The sequence below is a fragment of the Lemur catta genome, chromosome 11 (assembly GCF_020740605.2).
Source record: "Lemur catta isolate mLemCat1 chromosome 11, mLemCat1.pri, whole genome shotgun sequence".
Classification (NCBI taxonomy): Eukaryota; Metazoa; Chordata; class Mammalia; order Primates; family Lemuridae; genus Lemur; species Lemur catta.
In genome coordinates, this window is record NC_059138.1 from 80,662,298 (window position 1) to 80,689,380 (window position 27,083).

At 35.3% G+C, this 27,083-nt stretch overlaps 1 protein-coding gene across 3 annotated transcripts in view; it reads left to right on the forward strand.

The window, feature by feature from the left end:
• SEPTIN7 (septin 7) overlaps positions 1 to 20,976 on the forward strand; it is a 111,530-nt gene extending 90,554 nt beyond the window's left edge. For all 3 annotated transcript variants that reach the window (XM_045564420.1, XM_045564421.1, XM_045564422.1), the window contains 5 exons: positions 1,339 to 1,390; positions 5,285 to 5,410; positions 14,531 to 14,666; positions 18,739 to 18,878; positions 19,909 to 20,976. In XM_045564420.1, the coding sequence (XP_045420376.1) occupies positions 1,339 to 1,390; positions 5,285 to 5,410; positions 14,531 to 14,666; positions 18,739 to 18,878; positions 19,909 to 19,948 (494 nt within the window). In that variant the 3' untranslated portion in view covers positions 19,949 to 20,976. The remainder of the gene's footprint in view (positions 1 to 1,338; positions 1,391 to 5,284; positions 5,411 to 14,530; positions 14,667 to 18,738; positions 18,879 to 19,908) is intronic.
• Positions 20,977 to 27,083: the final 6,107 nt, after the last annotated feature.

Here is a 27,083-nt window from a genome sequence, read left to right on the forward strand (position 1 = left end):
AAAATCTGGAACTTTTTAAATGCCAACATGATATTTAAAGGAAATGCTAATTAGGATTTTTGGATTAGGGATGCTCAACCAGTAAGTATAACACAAATGTCCCCAAATCCAAAAAAAAAAAAAAAACGCAAAACACTTCTGGTCCCAAGCATTTCAAATAAGGGACACTTAACCTGCCCCACCTTCCCATCTCACCCCATCAGTAAGTCTGTTTTTGTTTTCTTGTTTGAATACATGCTTATAATTCAGGAGTTCTTTATCAAGGGTCCAAAGTTTGCTTCTAAGGGATCTGGGGAACCTTCTGAAATTAAACATTTTGGAGACAAGGCCCATCACATTTATCTGAGTCTCAGATGGGTCAGGGGCCCTCAAGAATGATTGAAAACATTTATAAGCCTAGTTAAAAGATTACATTCTCCTTTCCTCGGGGCAAAAGTCACCTTTTTTGACATTACATCTTTAGAGTAAAAAAATTTCATTTTTAAGAGATCCTGTTTAGTTTTGTAAGGATTTTTAAATACCAATAAAATCTTACTTATAACATCAAACTTCAGGAGTCCTTTTGACAACAGAAGTGTTTTCCTCAAATTTGGGTTCATTATATTGGTTTAATCTAAGGTTTAACCATCTTTATTATAGTAAATTGTAACTAAGATTAAGTCATGATTGTTTTTTCTATTTGTTGGTGTTTTCTTGAACAATTATGTAATTTTTGGGTGATTTTCCCTATAGTGACCCAGCACCTCATTCTCAGTTCTCTGTCATGCCTAGGCAACCTTCAGTTGCTGAACTGAGGCTTTAGAACTTATATACCCCTTAAAAATATGCACTGAAGAAAATGCTTTGCGTCTCTAGTTTGCAGTCCCCCTCCTACCCCCAAGTAGTGTTCTATTAGTGATACATTTTTTTAAAAATAAAGAACCTTACATTTCTTGACTCACCTTTTCATTTTAGTTACCTTAAGGAGGTTTTTCCTGAAGTGATTCTGCCCTCACCCATACCACTAAATTTTTAAAGTATATTTTATTATAATAGTCTAAATATATTATCTACCGGTATTGCCCCTTTCAAAATTTCAGTTGTTTGTTTCCAGAGAGCTTATTTGTTAGGTGTATATATCTATGAGGCTTAAATGACAATAAAGTAATGTTATAGTGCACTTGTCTGTTGTGCCTTTAAATTGAGTACAATGTTAGTGTGTAACCTTAATGAAAAATTGATCTAAGCTGTTTTGCATATTGTCTCAATGTTTTTACCCCCCAAGTTTCTGTGAAATTTCCTTTGAAAAGACTGGGTTTAGTGGAAATAATATATGTGGTCTGTTTTTTTTCCTTACAGTTGAAAATGGTGAACATTGTGATTTTACAATTCTAAGAAATATGTTGATAAGGTAAGTGTGAACAATGATGAAAATGGCATAAGTTTTTTCTTTCTGTAAATAAAGTTAGAGTTGGACAGATTTACTTTTTGCTTTCTTTAAATGTAGCTAATTTACATTGTTAACCTCATTCTGGAAATGAAGGTGAGCACTGCATGGAGACAACTTAGGTTTTTTTCTCCAAGGTTTTGAAGTCATTAGGAAAAATACAGAATAATTTGTGTGGCTAGAGATACATGGGAAAATTAGTCTCTTTATCATTATCTTTTGTGTTGGGGTTTAATACTGAAATAACTATGGAAAATGGAATAGAAAAGGCTGTTGTGTTTTTGCTTAATGTGAAAAACTTGGGAAAACTCTAGAAGGAAGGCTAGTTTTTGACTCAAAAGCTAGACTTGTATGTTAAAAGGTACACAGCCTAGTAGCTGGTGAGTAGGGCATTTTTTTATGTACTAGAACACAGCAAACAAGACCAATCTTCCTACCAGGCAAGAAAACATCCCTAAATTGTGCCTTACACACCTGCTGAAAGAGAAGGAAAGCCTGTGGGAGCAGGACATTGAGGTCATCCTGATTAGATGACCAGGACTTGAATTAGGAAAGCAGCAGCAGAGAGGAAATCATGAAGAAAATGTTTAGTAGGACTAGAGACATTAGTAGGAAAGGAACAAGAAGGGAGAATCAAAGTGTACCTCAGTGTTTTCATGTTAAGATACATTTCTTCCTCTTCCTATCTCATCTCCTCTTCCCGCTTCTCCTCCCTCATCTTATTTCTCCAGGCCCTTACCACATACTCTCTTCAACCTCTAGCTTTGGGTGTCTATCTTAAGTTGCTATCTATTCCTTTTCTTACTAATCCCCACTTCCCAAATACACAGGAATTTCTTTAGCTATGTAGCAGTAGTAACATAACATATGGATGATAATCGGAAATCATGGTATAATAAGGTCATTGTAACAAGAGAGTGAGAAAATTAAAGAGTCAAACTGCTACCTCAAGAGATACACTGGAGATGAGAGTGAATTTTGAAATCAAAGAAATTGGCATGTAACTGAGCTTTTTCCAAAGCAACTCAAGACCAGCTGTTTTGGGTAGGAAGTACATGACAGGGCTGATTCAGTAGTTGGAGTTGTCAGGCCTCTCATAGTGGGAGAAGAGTAAATGGCATGAGAGGGTCATCCTATGGATTTTGAGAATACAACACTTCAGGTTCTATTACAAACTGTTCCCTTTCACTCCCATTCATAGGGTGTGACTTCAAAAAAACTAATAATACAGCTGTTACGACAGTATATATGTAGAGAATGTTTAATAGATATTAATTACCATTACATTCCCTCTGTTTTGGTTTGGTTTTGTTTTTAGTGCTCAGCATCAGAAGATAATCCCTCTGGTTTTTAAATCTTCTGTGGTACTTGCCCCGTGCTTGACACAGTGGTATTCTGTAACTTTTTTGTGTGTATTTTAAAAATATACAATCAGGAATTATCTACATACCTACAACGCAATAGAAGGGAAGACTAGTTACTGAGCCAGAGACTACTTTGAGTATTTGAAGGTACACAGCCTGGCAGCTGGTGAAGGGAACTCCCTGGTATAAAAGGAGAGCAAATTGACCATGCCTGCAGAAAGATTCAATACTGCAAAGCAGCAAGACATTCATGCATAAAAATTCTGAAGTTATGTAAGAAAGATATATATTTAATGTAGCTCATATCTTTAAGACAAAGGCACCTAGTGGATATTTAATAAAATACTTGAAGGAAAGAAATGTCAATACAAATATATTGCAGATGCCTGTAAGTCCCAAGTAATTGAAATCTTACATTTCAAAGTTAGGAATAGTGGTTGCTTCTGAGAAAGACAAGTTTAAATAAGTGTCATTTTGTTGGCTGCTGTAGGCAAAACAAGGAGGACAATGGAAAGGAGGAAAATTACACAGATATTTTCAGGGTGTGCGGATGGGTGATACAGAAATCAAATAGAGAAGGAAAACAAAAGGAGAGAAGAGAAAGCTATGATATCAGCAATGGGAAATGCTAGAGACAAATTCCTGAAACTGGGGAAAACTGTATTGCTAATTATTGAATTATTTTAAGAATGGGGGAGTGGATTGAATCTTAAAAGGATAAAACATATTCAATTAAGTAGAAATAAAGATTTTTGCATCCTGAAAAAAAGCAGAATTAGGTAGTCAGAAGATTATTTTAATGAAAGGGAAAATAATTCATTATCTAAAATATTAGATGACACTAGTGAAAATAGATTAACAGTTAATAAATTCACCTTATTTTTGTTTTATACGTCTTGTATTCCATCTTCTAAATACCCTTCCTAAGCTCCTTTAATTATTTTTCAATGATGCAGTGATGATATGTGCTATATAATTAAAATTACAAAAAATTGTTTTATATTGTCACAGGTACTTGTTTTTTTATTGTTTTCTACTCGGAGAAACTGGTAATAATAATTTATTCCAGAAAGTCAACAGTGTTTTTCATATCTGAGCTTTAGTCTTTAGTTGCCATTTTTTAAAATGTTTCTATTATCTGCTATCTATAGTGCGGGTACAAAAGGTAATGACATGTTCCTTGCAAAGAGGAGCTTGCAATATGGTTGAAGAAGTGTGGTGTCGCCTGTGATACATACTATACCAAAAAAATGAATGACAACAAAAAAGAAAATTGTCATGATTGGAGTGCCTTGAACTTCAAGGATAGGAAGAAGACTTCCATGGTAGTGGAACTCTTTGGAGAAAGAGTGACAGATTAGCATGAGCTGTTTGATCTCAACCACCAGGTGTGCTTGGAGTAGGGAGCAACCTGACTTGCCTAAAGTGGAGAGTAGTAGAGCTTTCTATGTAACTGTTGTGGCCATAAGAGAGGAAGAATTTATCAAGGGACAGAGTATAAAGGGCGGTGAGACTTTTGGAAAATCCAGACTTAGGACTAGGGAGGATAAGCTAGCAGAGAACTGCATGGAAATGTCAGATAGTAGGAGATGAATCAGAGTAATTTAAAGTCATGTGTTACTCATAAAGGGAGAGAGAGTATTTCAAGAAGCTGGATTGTGACGTAATAGTAAAGATTTTCTGGGTATGAGGAAGGATAAAAACAGTACAACAGTACAACTTTATGTTTGTCTCCTGGAAGGGAGTTTTGGTAAGGTGGTGAATATGGAAGATGGCAGATGCAGGAAGTTCAAGATAGATTGAATGATGAAAAAAGAGAGTATCGAACAGTACAGAGTACTGCCACGCCGTGTATACCCGAGAACACTGCATTGGTAAAGGATATTCTTAGAGCAGCTCAAGGTGTCCTCTGCATCTCACTAAAGAATGATGAAATCATCTCACATGTATTGATTTTATATATGATGGAAATGCTATGAGCAATTATTTAACCAAAATACATTCACTGGACAGTTTGAAAAATCAGAAATTTACTCTAAATTAAAAATCCCCAATTTAAAAACAACATGATATGTGACCTGAAGTTTCCCTATGTACTAACTTAGTAAAAGTTCAGATATTACCTTAGTAATATTGCTAAAGGAAAAGCAATTTCTTTTAGGTTTTATGAGCTCCATTAGTAGCTAATCTGCTCTCCCTTCTCTAGTAAAATTAAATATATACTGTAAAGATGAATACTCTTGTAGAAAGGTCATCCTTCCCTAACTGCTATGGGGGATTTAGGGCTCTTAAAATTCTCATTTGAAACCTAAATTTCGTGTCAAGCTAGCTTATTTTGGTATGCTTTGAGTGTAAATAAAGACAAATGAATGCCACTTTCCTTAAGAATAGTCTTTTGCTTATTTTAAATCTGAAATTTTTGTTTTGGTAACATTTTCAATTTACATCAAAGACTTTTTAATAGAAACAAACTTTTGCTATTTATTTATAACAGAACACACATGCAGGACTTGAAAGATGTTACTAATAATGTACACTATGAGAACTACAGAAGCAGAAAACTGGCAGCTGTGACTTACAATGGAGTTGATAACAACAAGAATAAAGGGCAGCTTACTAAGTAAGTATACATTTTTCCCTCAGAAATAGTATTACTTATGTAGTAAATAATCATATTTCATTTTCATCAAATTTCTCCTGGCTACTCAGTAGACAATTTGGATGATGTTCTCCTTGCACAAGAGCAGAATTTTATATTTTTAAGTTTTGTTTGGCAGTTTTATATTTTACTTTTTAATTGTTGGAGGGATTATTGTTTCATTATCTTGTTCCTTAAGTGAAAATGCCATGCAGTCTCTTGTCATTTGCCATCGCCTTTATAATCCACGTACCACACATCCTTCAAAAACTTACTGAAAAGAGAACGGTTACTACCAAGATCTCCTAACCCATTTTACTTTTAAGGTAAACATCCCTTTTTATCTTTAAGGAGGGTAAATACAGAGCTTTTACTGTTTAGTTGATGCTTTTTAAAATAAAGCGTTTTGGTAGAGTTTTCACTAACAGATTATATGGAAACAAGGGAAAGGCTCAAACAAAAGGAATATTTACATGAATGTAGTCTTGATTATCTTCTCTATCCCTATTATGTATTTTCAGGGAGAAAATTAGCTGGATTAGTTTGGATTTCTTTGTTGGTTGTTAGAGAGCTGTGACTACCAAGGGTGTAGCTTTGCCTTGCTGAGCTTGTATCTCAATCTGTGGTGCTTTCATGATGGGATAGAAAAAAGGGACAAGTGAGGAAGCTGGTAGGGTTCTTGGAAAGCATGTCTGTGCCCTAGTTCTCCTTTATTTGACATTGTTGGAGATCATAACTACTTTACACATTGCTTAACAATGGGCATACATTCTGAGAAATGTGTTGTTAGGCCATTTCGGCATTGTGTGAAAATCATAGAGTGTACTTACGCAAACCTATATGGTATAGCCTACTGTATACCTAGCTATATGGTATAGCGTATTGCTCCTAGACTATAAACCTATACAACATGTTACTGTACTGAATACTATAGGCAGTTGTAACATAATGGTAAGTATTTGTATATGTAAACATAGAAAAGGTACAGTAAAAATATGGTATAAAAGATAAAAAATGATACACCTGTATAGGGCACTTACCATGAAAGGAGCTTGCAGGACTGGAAGTTGCTCTGGCTGAGTCAGTAAGTAGTGAGTGCATATGAAGGTCTAGGACATTACTGTACACTACTGTATACTTTAGGCTGTACTAAATTTACTTTTAAAATTTGTCTTTCTTCAATAGTAAATTAACCTTAGTTTTTTACTTTAAACTTTTTAACTTTAACTTTTTGACTCTGGTAATAACACTTAGCTTAAAACACAAACACGTTGTACAACAGTACAAAAGTATTTTCTTTCTTTATATCCTTATTCTATAAGCCTCTCTCTATTTTTAAAATTTTTTACTTTTAATCTTTTTACTTTTTAAACTTTTTTTTTGTTAAAAGCTAATACAGAAACACAGACATTAGCCTAGGTCTACTCAGGGTCAAGATCATCAAGACGTCATCAAGCAATAGGAATTTTTCAGCTCCATTATAATCCTGGGACCACCATCATATATGTGGTCCGTGTTGACCAAAATGTCGGTATATGATAGATAGCTGTTATGAAACCATTTTAAATAATATATGTTTGTCGCTAGATATTGTCTGCTATTAAAAGATAATCCTGAAGGATCATCTCCATAAATTATGAGAAAGACAAGTTCTCAAAGTAGCTATACTGTCTTTATAGTGGCCAACATTCCTTAGAATAGAATAGAAAAACGTTTCCTTTTTTTATATTTAAAATAACAAGATTCTATTTGAGGTAAGTTTCAGTACATGAGAAAAAAGCAAGAGTTTTTTTTATCTCTTTCTTTTTAGCAAAATTTATATTAAATAACTTCAGCATAAAAATATAAGGATCCAGTATAGTGAATATTGTTCATAAAGTCCTAACCCACTTTAAATTCATTTTCATTAGCTTATCTATTTTTAGGTGTTTAAAAGAAAAACACACACAATGCCACTGATAATTTTATATGTTAAAGGCAAATGTACTATCAGTACATATTTTTCATTACATGTATGCATTTAATGTTCAATTTTTTCTTTTAAACATTTGTTATATCCTAAATATAAGGAATTGTTTATTCTCATAGTTCACATATAAGGCTTTTAAAGTAGTGCTATTGGATGCGGGTAAGGTAATTCAGAGAAAAATGATAGACTTAAAGTAGCATTAAAAATTCTTCTGCATATACACAATTCTGTGTGGGTTACTTGAGAAACTCTAACGCTGGTGAAAGCATTAAACATAGAATACATAGAATTCTCTTGGAAATGTACCTTTTAATGAGATGAATCATGGCCATACTTTGCCTATGCAAATAAAAAAGAGAAAAGTTTGCATTGCTAAAAAGCAGATTGCCCCAGGAGTTAGCATATTATTTTATTTTAGTATTAAGTAGGAAAACAAGCATTTTGGAAGATTGAACCAACTGAAGAAGGCCTGTAATTGGAATAACTATTTGATATGATTTGATAAATTAGGTTTTTACTACATACTACTTTTACTACTTTTGATAAACTAGGTTTTTTGAATAACATACTGAATCTGAAAGAAGTCACTTGGAAGTTCTATCTGTTGATTGTATCTTATGTTGTCTTGAAAATATTAGCTATTTCAAAAAACATTCCAGTTAATTTTTTAAAAATTATCAGAACTTACGGTGCTTTAGCTGATGTAAGATGCTTTTCTTTATAGCTAAGTACATAAATATGAATAACTGAAAAGAAAGACTAATGTTTAAATATGTGAAGTAGGCAGGGGTGAGTTTACGTTTCTTACTGATGTTCTGTTTGTATTGCTTTCGTGGGCCTCTCTCTCCATAGCAATGCGTCTTTTGGTAGTGATAGCAGGGAGAGGTTGAGGTTGCAAGGATCCTGGAATAAAGGAGGCAGAGTCATTAAAAAAAAAATTGCCAATACTCCAACCACACCACTCTACTATGTATCTGAACTTAGAGCATCCCAACATGGCTCCAAATACCACATTTCCAACATCTAAAACCACTCTTTGCTCTTAATGGAAACATGTTTAATACTGGGATATACAATAACATAAACTTATGGAGCATCTATACTTTAGTCACAAAAGGAGACTTTTCTTTTTGTCACCTGGAGGTTTTCACACTCTGGGATATTGTACCTCAGGTAAGAGATGGGTGAGAGGGAGGAATAGGCCTTCTCTAAAGTGAGAAAAGAGCTATCTGTAACTTGGAAATTTTCAGGCAGATCACTTTAGGCAAGAATTTGTATGGAAGTTGAGGATACAGAAATTAGGCAAGAATTTGTATGGAAGTTGAGGATACAGAAATTAATTCTCTTAAAACTATCCATGCTAAAATAACTCTTGGAATATTTCACATAAATAGAGTCCCCAATTTGAAGACCAATGAACTAGATGGTCTTTTGGGTCCTTTTTAAAGACGTGGTGATTTTCCTTCTTTCTTTATTATTTTTTGTGGTCTCTAAATAGATCATCTGTAGGCAGTTTGACAAAGAAACCAATAAAATTGATGATGATGTCATTTGTTAACCTGCTGATTGCTGATATACCTATGTTTATTCATTGCCCATAAACAATACTTATACATACAAATATATATATACACACACACGCACACATACAGATGAACCTATTCAAAATTTATAGTTAAATTAACCTTTGAGGCCGGGTGCGGTGGCTCTCGCCTATAATCCTAGCTGTCTGGGAGGCTGAGGCGGGTGGATTGCTTGAGGTCAGGAGTTCGAGACCAGCCTGAGCGAGACCCTGTCTCTACTAAAAATATAAACAAAAATTATCTGGACAACTAAAAATATATATAGAAAAAACTAGCCGGGCATGGTGGCACATGCCTGTAGTCCCGGCTATTCGGGAGGCTGAGACAGTAGGATTGCTTAAGCCGAGGAGTTTGAGGTTGCTGTGAGCTAGGCTGATGCCACGGCACTCACTCTAGCCCAGGCAACAAAGTGAGACTCTGTCTCAAAAAAAAAAAAAAAAAAATTAACCTTTGTATGACAATGTATACTTCACAAAGTGCCAATCATACTTTGGTTCTAAACATAAGATAAGCTAAAATTTTTTAAAATACTAGCCATTGAATAGTAAAGTATGCTCATATGCCACATAATGACATTTCAGTCAATGACAGACCACATATATGATGGTGGTCCCATAACATTATAATGGCTATACCATATAGCCTAGGCATGTGGTAGACTGTACCATCTAGAGTTGTATGAGATGATGTTTGCACAATAATGAAATCACCTAATACATTTCTCAGAATGTATCCTCATTGTTAAGCAACAATGACTATAGTTTAATTTGTCTTCTATTTCATTTTTTTCAGGTGGTTTTGGGCAAATTGTAGAGTATACTGAACCATGGAATAAAAATTAAAATATTTGGTTTGGATGTCTGAAAATGTGCCTTTCTTTTATGTTAACAGTTCTAGAATAATGAATTTGGAGGGACTTAAAACAAGAATTAGATTGTGTGGTTAAAACCTGAAAAATAACTGAGCTTGTCTAGTCAAATAATTTGTGTCAAGGCCAAAGTCTGGAGAAGTGGGTACTATTCTTAGCAACTATCCAGATATTACCATTTTCTCGCGAAGGAAATACCAAGTCATCTATTTTAAATACTTCTTATATCCTCAGGAAGAGGGTGTCTTGCTCATCCCTATATGGAGAGTTTTGGGTGCTCTAGAAGCCACAGAAAGGGTAACCTCCCAAATCAAAGAAGATTCAGCAAAGGATTATAAAGTAAAGGGGAGAAGAGTTGGCCATATTCAAATTGCTGATCTCTTAAGGAAAGACAGTGATACCCAATAAGGAGGGGGCCATCCTTTTTTGCTAAACCTGCTTCTTAAAGTTTTGTCTGCCTCCTTCCTTGATCTTCCTTGTACCATTTACTTAAAATCAACTCTTTTTCTGAACTATTTTCTATCATTGGCACCAATTATGGCAATCAATACCTTGCTCCAAGTTGGGGCATACCCTCTTTCCCTTATGTTAGTTAATTTATTTTTCTGGTCTCTATTAATATGTAGCCTTCTCCATCTGTGTTCTTGGGAAAATTTTATAGATAACTGGGTTCTTAGAAATGACCAAAAATACAGGTTCCAAAGGCATATCCTCAGAACTCCTGGTACATGACAAAGCTTTCATTGCTCTAAAGAGAAATAAAGATAATTTTCTGAAAATTTGGGAAGTTTTTCAAAAAAATTAAATTTATTCAGTCATATCATTTACTTATTATTCAGATGTCCTTTCATGAAAATAAAATGATAGTAGTTGGAATTTTGTTTTGTGTTTGGTTTTAATGCTCTCACTTGGAAAAATGAAATGTTGGCAACCATTGTTTCCCAAAATTTTTGGAAATTTTTACTGGTCTTTGAAATCTATTTAAATGAAATTCCTTTGGAAAATTTTCTGTGAAAATTGCAACGTGTCTAAATACATAGTGGCCTGTCAACCATTGGAGCAAATGTGTATGTAACTCTACTTGCTTAATGTGTTCTTCAGGAAAGACCACACACATAATTTAAATGAAATGTGATTGTCTTCCATTACACTGAAAATGTGGGCCATGTAACATAGCAAAGTAGAACCTTACTACCAGGTCAGCTTTGTGCGGTGGCCCTTGCTGTGATTCTGTTATGGGTCACGTGAAGGGGGGTGGCTTACAGGAATTTTAACCCTATAAAGAAAACCCTAGAAGGAGCTAAGTTATATCTTTCGGGATTTGCTTTGATGTTCAGGTTATGTTATAGCTTTTTTCTTTTCTTTTTACCAGGACTTTTCATTTCTTGGGCTGGTTTGCTTTTAATTTCCCTGACAAGTTTAGGTTTGTAAGCTTTTATCATATCTGTGTGTGGGGAAGTTTGCCATTAAAAAGCAGGTAGGCAGTGATGTAACTTAAATGGCTTGAACTTTTCAAGCCATCTAATAAAAAAGTTTTACTTAAAAAAAAAAACATGAGAAAAAGTGAGTTTTTTCCTGTGTTTTCTACATTGTAAGCACAAATTTGTATTACAAAATTCTAAATACCACTTTAATAAAGATGACTAGAAGTGGGGTGCTAATTAATTTAAAAATTAGAAATTTGAAAGGTCAATTTTACTGGTGAGAGGCTTTAAAAAATGCAGTTTAGACATTTGTGAACATTTTTTCTCAATACTTGGATGTTAGCTCATTTAGTCAGGGAGTCAGGTGTTTGTACAAGGCTAAAAAAGTATCTCAAATGTCAGGTATCACAAATTTGTTTTGAAAGTGTACATATTTTGTAGGTTTAGAATTTTGGACAGGCTATCAGAAGATAATTACACAGTAGATTTATTTTCATAATGATTTGTTATAGTGATTACTAATGGAAGTTGGGAAATAAATTAACTAACTTTAACAAATGTTACTATAAATTTTTGACTTAGGGCACATACCTTAATTATTTAATTGTGAAAGGTATGCATTTGCCTTTAATTGCTGCTTTTAGTATGGTTTAAGTGGGCTAAGTCTCTGTAATTTTTGTTCTTTTGGATATGATACAGTTGAAGACATGTAAGGGGTCGTTTTTTCCAAAGACATAAGCAGTTTTACTGTACAGAAATTTTTAATATTAAATTTTGAATATAAAAGCAGATTTCAAAACATCATTACATATTTCTGTAGTCTCCTATTTTCCCCCAAGAGTTATTTAAATAACAATTTAGATGACAATGTTTACTCTTGTACGAATTACTAGGCATTATTTATATTTACATGAATTGCCTGCCCCCTCCCAAAGATAAAGTAAAATCAGCATTTTATAGATAGGTCATTATAAGTAAGAATATATACCTAACTTTAAAATAATCACAATTCTATCTGAATTCTAATTTAATATATTTACAATTGTAGCTATATTGTTGGATAATCTAAGTTGTTTAAATATACATATTAAATTACTTAAGACTATCAGTTCAAAAATAGTTATTAGATTATTTCTTTTCTAGAGTCTAAAAAGTTTGTTTGGGGGTGGGGAGAAATGGGGTTACAGACCCTTTGAAAACCTGACAAAAGCTTTGGATCCTTTCACTGGAAAAATGCTGGCCAACATAAACACACATTTGGTGTGCTGTTTCAGGGCAGTCACTGATGCTGTCTGCCCAAGAGATCAAAGGCCCCTACATTAAAAATACCTGCCGTTAATATGAGGAATATGTTACTAAGAAGGATCTCCCAAAGTTTTAACAAAAAAAAATTTACACTTGAAATTTTGTTACAACTGCCCCCGCTTTTTGAATGCAGGTTCTTGTTCTAAGTTAGTATGTCTGGTTAGTTTCATTTTCAGAACTTCTGATTAATTGCTTAATTCATAAAATATAATGCAGGTTTGCATATACAAGTAAGTTTTCTTTTGGTGAAGGAGTATCCTTGAATTAACATTTTATTCTAATTTACACTAATTACAAAAACAGATCATCTTGATCACAGCAATACATCACATCTTTGTTCTTCGTTTTGCTAAGGAAAATTGATAGCCAGTGTTTTGTCTTTTTTCCCTTCTTTAATCTTTTTTGTCTAGTTTCCTTGTCCACCTCCTTGATAGGGAAGAAGAGCGCAGTGATGGTCAGAAATGGTCAGTCTAATCAGAAGAGAAGCCACCATAATCAGATTATTTCAAATCAGGGTTAATGTGACTATTCCATGAAGTATGGGTGAAATCCAAGGCCTGATTTTGGTTTTTAAGCCAAAAGTTAATATGTTTTTTATAAAACCACTGTATTGAAATAAAATTCACCCATTTAAAATGTTCAACTCAATGGTCAAAGCCTGTTTCGAGGGAGGCAAAATAACTATATTATCAAAGTCAGATCTCTCTCAGCCTTTTGGCCAAAGTCATGTGTATTAACAAAGTCAGAGAAGGGCCTTCCTCTTCTAGTCGTCCCAGTGTATTGAATAATCTTCAGAGATCCTCAAAGACACAGAGCCCACTTTTCTTTCTGCTCTGGGGCAGTGGTAGAGTACTGATACTTTGGCATTCTGTTGTGTCGCTAAGTATACTAGCCTTAGCATACCAGTAAATATTTCTCAATGTGAAAATTTTGAACACAAATTGTTCAAAGAGATTTGAGCCCATGGACTTTACTGTCAATGGAGTGAACAATTTTCATTTGATTGTGCTTATGTTTATTTTCTGGCATTTCAAAAATAATTATTATCAAATATTTATTTGCTCCTGATTATCTCTAAAGTGTATATATCTTTTAAATCACTGAACATCTTTAAAATTTAAGACACTGAAATATTTAAGTGGAATGAATTTTCAAGAGCATTGAAGTTATCACAAGAGGCCTAGAAATATTCTGCATACCTAAATAGTTCTAGATAGTAACCAGTTGTTAATATCTAGTAGTTATTTCTAGCTTATCGATTCAGTTACCAAAATAAGTTTGAATTATTGTTAATTAACTGTTTTGTTGTGGTGTCAAGTAGTTGTCTTAGAAGGAGAGATTATAACACTTGAAATTCTAGTAAAACTAAAAATATTCTACATATTTACATATTCTACATATATTAACTTCATTAACTCATTTTTTTCCGCATTAAAATTTTATTTAAGGAAAGTACAAAATTAAATGATTTTCTTCTAATGCTTCATTCTGTGAGTGCATTCTGGAAACATTTCCGTTCTCTTTTCCTTCTACAGTTAATTTTGCGTGTCTTCTTTAGGTTTGATATGCACTACATTACAGAAACATCCCACTGACCGTTGCTTTTTTATTTAGATTTTTTTTCATAAGTATTTACTAGAGATTTAAGTTAATATGTGAAATCTCATGGAAGGAAGTTGTAGGTTATAAATACATTTCTAAAATGTAAAGTTTCTGAAGAATTCATAACCCATTTGTACAGAAAAATTTAAATTTATATTTTGTGTCATTTAAAACAGTATCGAAATAATTCACAAATTATTTTCGAACTTGTTTCCAAAAGCAGAACACAGAGTTTAATAATGGCTTTTATATATAGCATCTCATTTCTTAAATCAGGTGTTTTAGATTACATTGTTTTATATTAGTTTTCATTCACAGACATTTAATGATTGTCCTTAATGTTCATGACAGGAGCCCTTTGGCACAAATGGAAGAAGAAAGAAGGGAGCATGTAGCTAAAATGAAGAAGATGGAGATGGAGATGGAGCAAGTATTTGAGATGAAGGTCAAAGAAAAAGTTCAGAAACTGAAGGATTCTGAAGCTGAGGTAATCCATTTAATATTCCATCTCTTACAGACGTAGTGTTCCTTTTCAAATATCTGTAATAGAATATATAGATAGTATAACCTTTTTATATACATTTTTTCAAAATTAATATAATACCCAAATGTAATAAAATGGAGAATTAAAAGCAAGCACTGTGTTTATAATAAAATGATATATACTTTAGTTTGTAAGTGCTTGAACACAGTATACTAGGTAGGATGATATAGTAGTCAGAATACTTAATGAATTATTAGTCAGTTATGAATAAGTTTGAGTTATGAAAAATAAGGTTATAAGTCATTGCCTACAAGTGGTATAAGAATACTAAAGATCAGATCAGATTTTTAGGTGGATATAAGAATAAAAACTAGTATTAGTATGATAATAATAATTGACCAGATATATTTGTATATGAATGAGCAAGAAGGAAATGAAATAACCTTTACTGAAGTAAGGACATGCCTGGATAAATTACAGTTGAAGGGGAGAAAATGAGGGAATGTGATGTTCTGGTAGACAAATTAGTCTTTATTTATAATGTAGCATCAAAGTAATTCCCAGTGTTACAACACTGGGCAGTGTAGTGACAAAACATCCTAGCAGACATATCTGCTATCTTGAAATTCCTTCAGATGTTGGGACACACATTTAGTTTCAAATAACCTTTAGTGATAAAATTTAGTGAGATTCTTATGTTTTATGTGGCTTCACTAATATAATAATATTTATATTTAAATATATTAAAGAGAGATTCAGGTGTCTTCTGTTACATCATTACAGTAGATTTCATTGCTATCTCAAATTACTGCCTAAAATACTGAAACCTTTTTTGACTAAAAACATAGCAAAAGTAACCCACTGAGCAGATAAAATGGATGGTATAAGTATTCAGTACTTTTAAGGAAATGTTTTTATTCCACATAATTTCTCTTATATTACTGGGCTTTTCTTATAATTTCTTATAAAAATCTTTCATTATTGTTATATTTGTCATGAGTTTAATTTAACAGGATATGGAGTAATTCCTCCTGGTTTAAGACTGCTGAGTACTGCAAGACTAGCACCCCTGGAACTTTCCACTAAATGCCAGTAGCAATGCCCTCATAATCACTGGGCAAACCAAAATGTGTGTGCACATGCACACACCTACACCCAATCAAGATTCACTGTCTTAGATGTTGCTATTATAATATAAATAATTAAAATTGTTACGGTGACATTTTGGAGATTAAGTTTACTCTTTTTATTTATCAGCCTGTTATTAAATCTATACGTTTGAGTCTGTGCCTCTCACTAGTTCACAACTAACCTGGAATGTCTATATCTAAGGGGAAAAAACAGGAATAATCAAGAGTCAATTGTGTTATCTCCACACTTAGATTCCATTGAAAATCTAAAAGTAGTTTAACTTACATTTGATGTAGATACATTTTAGGACCTGTTCCTAAAAATAAATGTTATAAACAAGTAATTGTGAAACTACAGCCAAAGAACGCTTCAGGAATTTACATGATTACTGTGAATGATGAAGACAATTTTAAGAAACTACTCTTTATGAAATGGAATTTTTCTTAGCATTGAGAGGACCTGTGAGAGATCTAGGCCAGGTTCCTGCTAATACTCTATCAAAGCCATATCTAATTAAGTATACATATTCTAGGTTCCACTTGTTTCATTGAACCACATCCCAGGGTATGCTTACCAACATCCCTGTGGTTGTAAGTTTGGAAAGCATCATGATATATATGTGTGTGTCATGTCAATATTATATATATAAAATAAATAAGTAGGTGGAGAAACCCATTCAGCCTTGTTTAATACAAAAATCTATATGCTGGAAATGTTTGGGGCACGGCTACTAATATCCAGCATTACAGTGTGTCGGGCACAGTACCAAGCATCTCTCATGTGTCTAATCATTTAGTCCATATCACAGCCCTAAAGGTAGATATTATTGCCCATCCCCCCATTAAAAATGAAAGAAAGGGTAAAATAACTTGGTCAGTACTACATAGTTGTAAACTAGCATTTGAACCCAGTTAATTCTTAAGTTTGCTATTAATCACTACATAGGTTCACAGTCCTGTTTTTCACAATTTCAAGACCTAAAAAGCCTGAAAACTACAAAACCTGACATAAACTAATAGTTTTTATCCCACTTACTGTAAACATTTATATATTTTACTGCAAAAAAGTAATGTGTTTGGTTATAGCTGTTGCTCTAAATAGCCTCGAACATGTTTTATAAATATAATATATACCTGTTTCTAAGCAGTATTGCCTTTTTAATACCTGAAAAATTCTGAACTTCAAAACACATTTGACCCCAAGGGTTTCTTGAAAGTGAGGGAAGTTACCTGCATGCAGTTAACACAAAAGATAATTACTTACATGTAACATAAATTCAAGGTAACGAATGATGAACATTTGGAAGCCTACCACTCAGCTTAAAAAGTAGAACATTATCGACTCGTTTGATGTCCTTGAGTGCCTCTCCGCTGTTGTATCTCTCTGTCTCTCTCTCTCTCTTTCCCAGAGGTGACTACTATTCTGAATTGTGTGTGATTCTCCTCACTTTTTTTTGTTTTATAACTTGTTTTATAATTTTCTCACGTTCCTACTTTCTAATATTAGTAACTTCTTCGCTGTCATCAAGAAGATTTTACCTCTGATTTGACTCATGTTTGCTTAAATGTATCTTAGGTGGTTGTTTTGTGTAGGGATTGCATGAAGTATTTGCAAAAAGTATAAATATGAAGTCACTTTTTGTGGATTTACAAAATAATTAAGAAGACATTGTATGCAAAGTTATAATCCAAATTCAAGATGTTAACTCAGCAATGTAACAAAATCTTTAATAGAACATAATTCCTGGACAACTAAGTATGTTGAATAATACTTGGATATTTGGTGTGGTCAAATTTAATCTGATTGTTTTAATTTGATGACTATTTTTTTTCAGAAATAGATTGAATAGTGCCAAATGAAATTATTTACTTAATGATTGATTGGACTTAAAGCTCTTTGTTTCTGCAGTATTTTGCATGGGTGTTTCCCACATCCTAGCCAACATTTTTTTTTTTTTTTTAAGAGACAGGTCTCGCTTTGTCACCCAGGCTAGAGTGCTATGGCTAGATGGATCATAGCTCACTGTAACATCAAACTCCTGGGCTCAAGCGATACTCCTGCCTCAGCCTCCCAAGTATCTAGGGCTATAGGCTCATGCCACCACACCCAGATAATTTTTAAATTTTTTGTAGAGATAGGGGTGGGGATAGGGGAGCATCTCACTATGTTGCCCTGGCTGGTCTTGAACTCCTGGCCTTAAGCAATCCTCCCAAAGTGCTGAGATTACAGGCCCCAGCCAGAATTCTGTACAGCATTAATTCTCAATGCAGGAAAGCCCACCTGCATTAGAATCACTGGGGCTTGTTGAAAACGCAGATTTCTAGAATTAACACCCAGACATTCTAATTAACATCTGGGTGAGGTCCAGGATTCTATATTTTAAACAAGCATCACAGGTGATTTGTATGAAGACCAACATCTGAGAACCACTGCTTTATAAGAATCAGGGGACCTTACTGGGATCTTGGAGCTCTTAGGCTCTTAACAACCTGCTTTCTTTTCACCTGTCTCAGCTTTCTGAACTTGGAATGAGGAGACTTAGGTTCAAGTCCTTGTTCTGCCAATTTCTTGCTAGTGATCTTAAACTCTGCAACTGTTTCCTGTCTGTACAATAGGAGCAATGAAGCCTTCCTTCCAACATATTTGTGATTAATGAAAAGTGAGATAATAAGATAGTAATGTCCATTATAAAGTGCTACACACCTGTAAATTTGTTGCATTTTTTTTTTCCTGTTTCCCAAGAGTATTCTCTGGGGTCACTGGCCTTTTGGGTGACAGGTCCTAAAGTGGGAGGAATCCTCAACAGTGGGTTCCAGGTAGTACCCTGAATTTATAGCAAGGTGACTCAGTGCTCATACTATTAACATTAGGATGTCTGGAGGAAACATACTTCTGCTTTTGATTTCTTAAGTAGTTTTATTTTATATATAATACTGTGATTTAGCTCCAGCGGCGCCATGAGCAAATGAAAAAGAATTTGGAAGCACAGCACAAAGAATTAGAGGAAAAACGTCGTCAGTTTGAGGATGAGAAAGCAAACTGGGAAGCTCAGCAACGCATTTTAGAACAGCAGAACTCTTCAAGGTAAGTAATATCAGATTCCTAAGAAATGTGTATATTAATGTTTTAAAGAATTATTTTCCTACTCATTTAAAAAACATTAGAATAACATTTAAAAAGCCATCATCCATTATCATGTATCTCAAGCACAATTATTTTCTTTGAGGAATGTTTTTATATAGATGGATACAGTCTGTATACTATAACAGTATTTTTTTAGTACATTTTCCATGACTTCATCATCATAATTATAATTTAGCAGCTTCATAACACTCTCCCCAGTTAACTCACCGTAATTGGATTTCTTACCTCCTCCCCTCAGCTGCTGGACATAGAGTTTTCAGTTTTTGGCAAACATGGAGAACACTGCCACAAAGATCTTTTATACATTTAGGGATATGTTTTAACTGTGTTGAATTGTTTCTTTAGAATAAAATCCTGAAAATAAAATGTTGGACATCTGAGTTCTAATACAGCTAATCAGTTACTCCCTCTCAGTTTATAAAAAATTCAATAATATTTGAACCTTGGTTTTCTTCTTTTCTTCATTAGTCCCATTTAAAACTGGAAAGCTGCATCCCTATGTGGATTCTATAATTCATGCTCACTGCTAAAACATTTTCAAGATTAGACATTTATTCGATAACACTGTACTTTTATTAATTTTTTTTCAAAGAAGAGGAAAATGTATTTGTAAAAGCAAATGCACTTCGGAATACAAATGGCAGTAGGACAAAAGGGCACTCTGATGTCAATTGATGTTTTCCAATTTCTGCTGTTTCACTTGGGAAGAGTTGTTCTCATATACTAAAATGGGATTTTGCCATATTTTTTACTGTTTATCCTGGAATTTTGTCAAATATGTGATTGTCTAAGAAAATGCTGTTATAGATTAGCATTATCTTTACTTCTAAATCTTGTAATTTTTTAAAAGAAAAAGTAGTATTTGAAACTCCAACATAGTTGTAGTTGGGTTATCTCTTGCTACCCATATGTTGTCTGTCATGTTTATGACATGGTCACTCATCTTGATTATTTTCCTTTAATCATTTAGAACCTTGGAAAAGAACAAGAAGAAAGGGAAGATCTTTTAAACTCTCTATTGACCACCAGTTACGTATTAGTTGCCAATATGCCAGCTTGGACATCAGTGTTTGTTGGATCCGTTTGACCAATTTGCACCAGTTTTATCCATAATGATGGATTTAACAGCATGACAAAAATTATTTTTTTTGTTATTGTTCTTGATGGAGATTAAGATGCCTTGAATTTGTCTAGGGTGTTGTGTACTTAGAAAGTAACAGCTCTAAGTACCTTTCCTACATTTTCTTTTCCTTTTTTTATTAAACAGATATCTTCAGTTTAATGCAAGAGAACATTTTACTGTTGTACAATCATGTTCTGGTGGTTTGATTGTTTACAGGATATTCCAAAATAAAAGGACTCTGGAAGGTTTTCATTGAGGATAAATTGCCATAATATGATGCAAACTATGCTTCTCTATGATAATTATTATACAAAGGTTCCATTCAATGCAGCATATACAATAATGTAATTTAGTCTAACACAGTTGACCCTATTTTTTGACACTTCCATTGTTTAAAAATACACATGGAAAAAAAATCCTATATGCTTACAGTGCACCTAGAGCTTTTTTATAACAACCTTTTTTTGTTTGTTTGTTTGTTTGTTTTGGATACTTTAAATATATATTATTCTCATTTAGTGCCCTCTTTAGCCAGAATCTCATTACTGCTTCATTTTTGTAATAACATTTAATTTAGATATTTTCCATATATTGGCCCTGCTAAAATAGAATATAGCATCTTTCATATGGTAGGAACCAACAAGGAAACTTTCCTTTAACTCCCTTTTTACACTTTATGGTAAGTAGCAGGGGGGAAATGCATTTATAGATCATTTCTAGGCAAAATTGTGAAGCTAACGACCAACCTGTTTCTACCTATATGCAGTCTCTTTATTTTACTAGAAATGGGAATCATGGCCTCTTGAAGAGAAAAAAAAGTCACCATTCTGCATTTAGCTGTATTCATATATTGCATTTCTGTATTTTTTGTTTGTATTGTAAAAAATTCACATAATAAACAATGTTGTGATGTAAGAGAGTGTGGAATCTTAAATATTCTACAGTTGATACACAAGAGTAGAATATGTTTGGGAAGAAGCTTTTCAACTTGAATTTGCCTCCTCCATGATGACATCTCTCATGTGTGTCTCTTTCGAATGCATATGTACTGACTTTCTAATTTCAGAGATACCTTATCTCTTTATTCATTTCTGTATCTCATTCATATGTTTATTTCTCCAAAGAACAATTGTCAGCTCATTCGGATTAGGTATACTCTTAAGTCCCTGGAAACTAAAATTTTTTTAACTGGCAAGAGGGTAGTGTAATTTCTTTTCACTAAGGTCAAATGATAAAGATTTTAACATAATGCTTTATATGGTATTTTAAATATAATTAATGCAACCCAGTTTATTACCTTGAAATGTTATACCATGTCTGTTGACTTTTTAAAATTAATGACTCAAGCAGGAGGAGGAAAATGATAATTCTAATTGGCCAATATTTTTGTTTCTTTCAGAGGCTGAAGGATTTTTTTTATTTGTATAAATTTAAGGGATACAGTGTAATTTTGTTATAAGAAGGATTTAAATAAATCAGTATGATTGAAATATGCTTATTGCTTTTCAAAGGTATTTAGATCTAAATTTTAAAACATACAAGGGAAATTATTCACATTATAGTATCTTGACTTTACATAAAAGTTCACCCTAGGGTACTATTTTTATGGGGCATTAAAAACATGATTTAGGAATACTGCCATAAACATTTATCCTTCTATCATGGCCTTCACTATTTAAAAATTGTGGGAAAGTTTTGTTAATCCTAAAATACCATCTGCTTTTGGAGAATGTAACGTGGTGTGAGTGGAAAATAAATTGCAGTGGGACTATTATGTTAACTAAGGTATAAGTGTGAGTTTCCTCTACACCTACCCCCAGGGCTGTTATCAGAGGACCAGAATTGGATGTTCAGGAATAGTTACACGTAATAGGGGTTTTTGTTTGGGTGATTTTTGTTATTTTTTGTTTTTCCAGATGTTGTATTTGAGAGGTTGGGTTAACACCTCTAGCCAGAAATGTTCTGTTATAGAAAGTTAAGAACAACCTACTGAATTTGAAGAATGCAAAATGAGAAAGTTTATGTGGACTACCTTCCTTACTGGTGAAGTACTACTGTTTCTGGAAAACAGTTGTTATTTTAAAATTCTGTATATTATAATAAATTTGTAAGACACCTTTATTATTTTTTCACCCTAATGAAAACTTTCACAAGTCTATCCATGTCATGCCCAGGGTTTTACCTGAATCTGATAGGGGACCTAGGCAACTTTAGTAGGGCTTTTGATCGTTGAGTCCATGCTTTTTAAGTATATTGAGGGCTATTACTATTTGTGCTGCATGGCCTGTGGATTTCTGAGAACTGCTGTTATGGTCATTCATGATACATATAAAATTCAGGAAGGCATAAGGAAAGGCCAGCCTATGAAAAGTAAAACGGTAGTGCCTCTTGTCCACTGTCAGAGGCATTATATAATTGAAACATCTTGTTAACCACTGTCTTTCTGCTAATTCAGCGGGACTGACCAAGTAAACACTAATCCCAGTGAACCACTTGGGCACCTTGTGGGTAGACTTTTACTGCCACCTAGTGGAATGGGATCTAATTGTTTCCCTACCAAGTTCACAAGTTGTGAAGTTAATAATGAATTGGACATAGAGCTTATTTCTGTGTAGCTCAGATTGTAATCGTGAAAGCTGAGGAGATACAGACTCATGCCTTTCAGTTGGGTGTCAGATTACCACCTGCACATTCCTCTTGAAGAAACCTTGATCTAGGAATGGAAGTCAGGATATAGTAAGTGAAAAAAAAAGAAAGATGGCATGATAGCCAGGAATGCAGCAGGAGCAAAATGTTGACTCAGGAAGTTATCTAGATCACTGTCTCCAGCCTGATCCTATATCCTTATAAAAATGTTTTGAGCATGTGTCCATAATTATATGTATCAATAAAAATGGTATCAATAAATGTATTATGCTAACGTGAACATTATGAAAGAAAATTTGAAAGAGTGAAATAAGATTAGCACTTTCTTCCCAAGCCCCAATGAATTATTAGCACTGTATACTTTGGAGGCCATTGATCGTATGTGGATAGTTAATATTCAATTATTATTGCATCACCAAGGAAGGTACTGGTAAAGATGAAGATAACACATGTAAACTACTTAGCATCCCTACTAGTAACAGTATCATCCTTTTACAGATACGGGGACAGTTTTAGAGATGTCTGGTATCCAGTAGACAGGTGGTAACTAGCCAGCAGAGCTGGAGTTTGAACAGATCTTGGTGACACCAGGCCTTGTGTGCTTCAGTCTTTTGTCTCCTGATCTGCTACACAGCCACACTGGTAAAGGGTGCTGTTCTGCAAAGTTGTTAGCACAGAGTGGGTGCTCCCCAATTAAGGAGTCAGCTGGTCACCAGGCAGCTTGGAGGAGTAGAAAATGGCTTGATACACTAATTTTCTAGGTTTAAATCCCAGCTCTGTGAATTGCGCATGTTACTTTTCCTGTCTGAATGTTTGTTTCCCCAGCTGTAAAATAGGCCCCATGCCTCCCCTGTTGGTTTGGGGTGAGGATTATATTGTGACTGTACATGTGAAGGTGTTGAGACCTTGAGAGATTATCCTTGGATGCTGATGGAAGTGATGATCTGCTGGGGCCATGACTGACCAAAAAGTATTGTTTTTCCCCAGTTTTAGGTGATGGTTCATTTTCAGTAAGTGTTCATGGTTCCATGATAAGTCTCTAGGCCTGCTTCTTTGTACACAGAGATAGATAGCCTTTTGGAGTTAATTCCATGGAAATAAAATAACTTCGGTTAAGAGGAGGAGTTATAAAATGTCATTCTTTGCAAGTAATACTGAGATGGTTTATCGATCTGTCATTTCTAATGAAAACATTGCTACTTTTCAAGCAAACTTGGTTCCCATAATTTGGGATCAATCCATTGAATGTTCAAAGTTTAGTGTCAGCTGTTTTCAGCAGAAAATAGGGGCTGACAATTTCCTGTGTTCTTTAGAAGCCTTTCAAAGCTTCATGGGAAGAATGAAGACTATTCTTGGCCTGGACATTTGCCCCATGGGGTGCTGGACCCAGCCAAACAGCCTTGTATTAGCAAAGGAGGGTCAAGTGAAAGGAGACCTTGTTCTGTGGCAGGCCCTCAAAGGGCAGTCTGAAACCTCATTGGCCACACAGAACCCCTGCTTTAGATGCAGCGTTTGTGGACCTGCCGAAATCTAATGCCACTCAGGCTTCCTGAAATCCTGTGGGGTGGGGAGAGGAGGGTAGTCAACACCTCTGAGGGCAGAGGCAGAAGTCTGTGAAGACATGGCACAGATGGTGGCCTGGTGGAGTGGGGTGGTCAGACACTGCCAGCAAACTTCCGTTTTCTTGTTCTTTCCTTCGAGGTGGGCTTCCACTCAGCTCCCTGTCTTCCAGGTGTGTTGCAAGGAGCGGTATTTCACCCTGGATATTTGTAATAGCTGAGCACAGAATCCCCATGGGTGAGGGGCTGGCACTCACCCAAGTAGGGAGTTACTGAACTAACTTAGTCTGGCAAAGGCTTACAGCTTTTTTTCCCTTCATTTAATTCCCTTGTGTTTGAATTTCACTGATCTCTTTCATATTTAAATATATGCTCCACTCCCGTGGAGGCCTGGAAAAGTTCCCTGTGTCTCCGGATAAGCCAGTAATTTAAGCAACTTGGCAAATAGTGGGTGAAGCGATGGGTACCCTGGCATGGCCCCAGGTGTTAATATGAGCTTCTCCCCCTGCTTTTCAGAAGTCAGGGAATATATTTTGTCTTGTTGAGCATAGGGGGAGCTGTCAATATTTTTTTCCCCAGGGATGAATCTCATAATGTGATTATACAAATCTCTGGCTTAGCCTTGTAAACTTAAAAAAACACAAACTAATGTAGTATTTTAGAAACACAATTCTTTCACTCAGACACCAAAATGAGATCCTCCTTATTCCTTTAGGTTGCTGGACAGAGGTGCCAGGAACTCAAATTGGCATTTTCTCTCCCAAATCTCCACCTCATTAGTGCCTAATTAGACCCCATTCCTCATAGTCGGATGCTGGAAGATGGAGTGGAGGCTACTGATGAAAATTCACCCTCTGTGGTCTCTCCTTCCAGGTAGGGTTGGCCCGATTATAGCTCCTGGATAGGAGATGGGCTTTCTCTCCAACTTGTACTGTAAGAACTGATGAACTCATCCTACCAAATGTGAACATTTTAGACAGTATTCAAACTGGGAAAAATACCAAGGGAGAGAGAACTCACTTGGAAATGTGAAGGAAGGGAACAAAATCAGAAAAATGCAAGCAGTAAGTGTGGAGTACCTGCTGTGTGCCAAATGCAGAGACTTCATGTAGATTCTCAACTAAAGCTCATGAGAGTTCTATGACGGTCATTTTAACCCCTTTGTAAAAACAGACTAAAATTTCCTGTGTGATTGATTATATAACATTTGTATTAGTTATCTGTTGTTACACAAGTGCCCCCCACCCCTAGCAACAATAACATTTAAACCATAATAAACTGTAGCAACATTATTTCAGTTTCTGCAGGTCAGGAACTGAGGGGCTGACTGAGTGGTTCTGGTGAGGGGTTGTAGTCAGCGGAGGACTTGCATGGGGCTGGAGGATGCTTCCAGGATGGCTCACTGACATCCCTGGCAAGTTGCTGGTGGGCATCAGTCTCTTGCTACATGGACCTCTCCATAGGGCTGCTTGAGCATCCTTGTGACATGGTAGCTGGCTTTTTCCTGGAGCAAGTGATCCAAAAGGGGGAGTGATGCACAAGCCACACTGTCTTTTATGACCTCACTTCAGAACACACACGTAATTTCCCAGTATGCTATTGCTAATGCAGCTCAGCCCTGTTCAGTGTGGGAAGGGGCTATATAAGAGCTGGAGTACTAGAAGGCTGCTGCCACGTTTTATCCATTTTCTGGTTAATAAACAAATTGTTTGTTTTTACAAACAATGCTACAGTGAACATTTCTGTACACATCTTTTTGCCCAAAAATGCAAGCATTTTTAAAGGCTTGTGTATCAACATGAACAAAACCAGCAAATTCATGACTTTTCAGTTCATAACCCTCTTTATAGGTTTCTGGGATGCATTGTGCAGAATGTTTTATCCCCTGCCCCTTACCCACTCAGACCAGATGTCCCCGCAGGCCAGCTTACATCCCTGCGGTCTCCTGACCAGAAAATAGAGTGGGATCCCTTCCTTTCCTCAGAGTTTGAAAAGTCCCAGGGAAGAACTGCGACAGTCCCAGTGTGGAGGGTGGTACAGATGTGGTCACCAAGAACCACCGTGAGCCAGACAGCACCCCCACTGCTCCTGCAAACTTGTCTCCCTGTAAGGATTGTGGATAAATGAGGTGCCAGTTCCACAGCCATCCTGGGCCTTTGAGTCGGCTAGACACATCCACGCCTCATGGACCAGCTCCATACATGACAGGTGGGCCATCCTGGGGCTTTGCCTGTGCTGTTGGCCTATACCCCTCCTCCTGCCTGTACACCCAGGCAGCCCTTGAACCTAGGCCATCATGAGACTTCGCCTCTCTCTGCCCCTCCTTGCTGCCCAACCTGGATGTGGGTTTGCCCTGGCCCCAACTCCATGGGCCACGCATGCAGGCAAAGCCCACATCCCAGCATAGCCCCCAACCCCAATGCTGGCTGTCTTAATGCTGCTACCTCCAACAGATTGCCAATGCCCCTTGCTCAATTACAGATTTTTAATGAACTTTTTTCTTTTAACTTTCAATTTTGGCATAATTTCAGACTTGCAGCCCTGATATCCCTTGTACTATAATAAATACTTAGATGTGTATTTCCTAGAGATAAGGAAACTCTCATAATAGTACAATGATCAAAATGTGCTGAAATTTAATGAGCTTTTAATCAAACTTAAAAACTCTTTGCCACCTTCTCTTTAAATATATATTTATGTAGTCATATTTATATACTTTGCCTTTTCATTAAGCCCAAAGCCCCCAATTAAGGCTGTTGAGCTTGCATTTTCCTTCAAGTGAATTCAAAAGGAGTCACTTCAGTGTCCCGGCCTGGC